Raw genomic sequence first — 3224 nt, forward strand, 5'->3', positions numbered from 1 at the left:
CAATAATGTATGGGCCAGAGTCATAGGCCAGAGTCAGGCACAATCAAAATTTGTTTATAAATGTTCTAGTTTGAGATTACAATCTGCCGAAAACACAAGGAAGAAAAGGAGAAGAACGAGAGGAGGAAAAGAAGGACGTAAACATGGCTACTGTATCACTTACATATTAGATTAGAATTCAGGGAAGAGAAGCTGGAAATATGGCATCAACAGTTCTACAGAACTTTTTCAGGTAGAGGTTTTAAACTAGACACTATTCAACACAGTCCAGCAGTTATCATCAGTAACATTTCACCATGGTTATTTCCACAACCAAAAGTTAATCTACAAATATTAGAAAAGAGAAGAGAACTTTGATATTGGGAGATTGACTCAAGAATATGTGTCCAAAAATTATTATAACTATTTAAATATATTTACAGATGGGTCAAAACATGAAAATAATGATCATGTAGGTGTGGGAATATACATTACAGAATTCGATAAGAGGATTGCTAAAATAATTACTAATAGGTTATCAGTATACACAGCATGTATAATGGAAATATACATGATTTTATTAAACCTACAACAGCTACGTACTGATGTTCATTTTTGTTGGATACCAGCGCATGTTGGAATAGAGGGAAACAAGGTTGCTGATAAACTTGCTAAAAGTTTAATAAACAAAAACGGTATTTTAGAAGGTCAGAGGTAAAATCAATAATTCAGCAGGGAATAGTGGAAACTTTGTGAAATATATGGAACAATAACATCAAGTGTAGGGACTATAATACAATCCAAAAATGTGTTAGAGTAAGAAGTAGGATAAGTAAAAGCAGAAGATATAATTCTAACAAGGTCAAGACTAGGTCATACAAGGTTAAACAAATAGATTATGAAAGAGATAGATTGCTGATAAGGTGTGAAACAGTGGTAAATTGTTAAAGTGGAGTGTTAAACGTGCTTGATGGGATTGTAGAAGGTTTAATATGAATATGGAAAGGGAAAGACAGGGTGATGGATGTGGGAAGGGTTTGAAGGGTGTCTGTTGGGGATAGGGGGACACACAAATATAGGTTCAAAGGGATTTAATCAGATACTTAAATGAAACCCTGAAAGGTCTAATAAACAGAATATAATTCCAATATAGTCATGATTTTACACACTCCGATACAGTAGGTGGCGGCATACATCTTTAACGTTGGTTTGTAGCCCGTCAGAAAACCAAAGAAGAAGCAGAAGAAGAAGAACATCATGAAGAACATGGCTACTGTGGAGGATTGATAGAGTGATGTAATTATTTAGTGTTGCACAATAGGTTTGCCATATATTCGACATGGACAACACGTATCACCAAGCGTCAAATAAACAGCAGCCTTCTGTCTATACTGGCGGCTATCTGGAGACACCATTTGCCGCCAAGCGAACACCGCCAAGCACGGATCATCAACCGACACAGCCGGACAACACTGCTCCACACTGGACCCCTTCACAGGGATACGACGGTCCCCCGTACGGATTCAGGTGCGATTTCTCCGCACCGTCTACAGGAGGACGAGGTTTCGGAGGACCTCGCTTATGCCTTCCGTATGGATTTGACCCATCCGTCCCCCCGCCTCCTTTCGGCTGTGTTCCACCCAGACACTTCCCTAGCATGATTCCCACCGCTCCGGTAAACACATACTGCAATGGTGGGGCCTCAGCGTTTCATCGTACACAACAATTTAGGCCCGGTCCTCAGCCTAACGTTACCCAATATGACCCGGACTCTAGTCAGAAACACCAACAGCATGAATATCAGGATTTCTCTGAGAGTGGTGCTCCGTTCGGCTGCACAGTGTTTTCCCCGCGGGGTAATGACAACCAGAGTCCGGGAACAACAACACGAACTGAAGATGCAACAGGCCTTCAAAGAAAGCACGATCAACAGTGGCTTAGACTTTTCTTACAAAGCAGAGGCAAAACCTCCAAGATCCCACAGACCCAGCAGAGCCGTGTTCCTGACCTGAGAGGGGCTCTGTACAGGGCAGCTCAACTCATCTCTCAGCTGGCAGGGTCCTGTGAAACTCTGAAGAAAAACGTGGAAAATGAGTGTGCTTGGATGGACTCATATGTAATGGCTTTAAACGTGAAGAAAGAGATACAAGACAAACTCAAAGTTCTTAGTGACGGTCCGTGTTTAGATACCTGGAAAGCTAAATTGTCTCGTGTTGCTAAGAGGAGGGCCCTGCGACTGAGAGCCAGAAAACTGCAGCAGATGGAGATAAAACATAGAGAGGACCTGCTCTCTGAGAAAGAGGCTGCCATAGATAAATGGAGAATGCAACAGATACACAAAGTAGAGGAGAAGAAGAAGGTGAATACATTTGTCATAGAATTCAAAGATGTATTCACTTTTGTCCACTTGGGGGCAGAAGAAGTATAAAGTAAAGACATACATGATATCATGTATGAAGTTATTCACTTTAGTAGCTTGTTCAGTTGGCCTCCTGGTTAAGGTCTAATTAGTTCAGTATTCACCACGCTCATCAACTCCACGTGGAACTTTCTCATCCACTACAAACAAGAAACCTGTAAAATGACTGAGTATTTGTATGGTGCACTTCACTCCCCGCTAACACTGAGATGAGATGGGATTCAGCTAAGCAGTGTCCTGGGGAAAAAAAACACTGGTATCTGTCCATGTAGATAATTTTGGTTTTATTTTCCCAGGCTTTAAGAAATGTGTCTGTGAAATGTCTACCTCCACTCCAGAACAATGGAGGTGAATGGAAGTTAGTTTGTGTTGTGTAAAGCTAACAGGTGATGTCTGGGGATTTTTATTCAAAAATTATGGTAAAAGCATTGAACTTAGACAACAAGTCCTATAATTTAACAACAAATGGCAGACCATATCATGCTGTGACATATTACCGTTCATTTAGACGCGATAACTGTGAACCACAGTAGGTATATTTTGTCACAATGGGATGATAAGGGGGAAAAGCAGAAGATGATAATGGAAGGTCAGATGTTTATCTGTTTATTTATCAGGAACAAGAGCTGAAGATGGCTGCAGATGCTGTTCTCTGTGAAGTGAGGAAGAAGCAGGCAGACGTAAAGAGGATGCAGGATGTTCTGAGATCTCTGGAGAAACTGCGCAGACTGAGGAAAGAGGCAGCACTGAGGAAAGGTGAGTTATTGCTGTTTTCAGTAGGGGTGTCACGATTCTCCAATTCTTCGATTCGATTTTCGATCTTTTT

At 41.2% G+C, this 3224-nt stretch overlaps 1 protein-coding gene across 1 annotated transcript; it reads left to right on the plus strand.

Annotated features, from left to right (window-relative positions):
- Nucleotides 1-1188: 1188 nt before the first annotated feature.
- On the plus strand, nucleotides 1189-3154 carry pdcd7 (programmed cell death 7; the record flags this gene model as incomplete). The annotated part of the gene is given in 2 exon segments (XM_035652518.1): nucleotides 1189-2338; nucleotides 3016-3154. Coding segments are annotated over 2 exon segments (1159 nt in total), but the record flags the coding sequence as incomplete, so codon positions are not given.
- Between the last annotated feature and the right edge of the window lie 70 nt (nucleotides 3155-3224).

The sequence above is a fragment of the Morone saxatilis genome, unplaced genomic scaffold (assembly GCF_004916995.1).
Source record: "Morone saxatilis isolate NCDOM2014 unplaced genomic scaffold, NCSU_SB_2.0 Contig11, whole genome shotgun sequence".
NCBI lineage: Eukaryota > Metazoa > Chordata > Actinopteri > Moronidae > Morone > Morone saxatilis.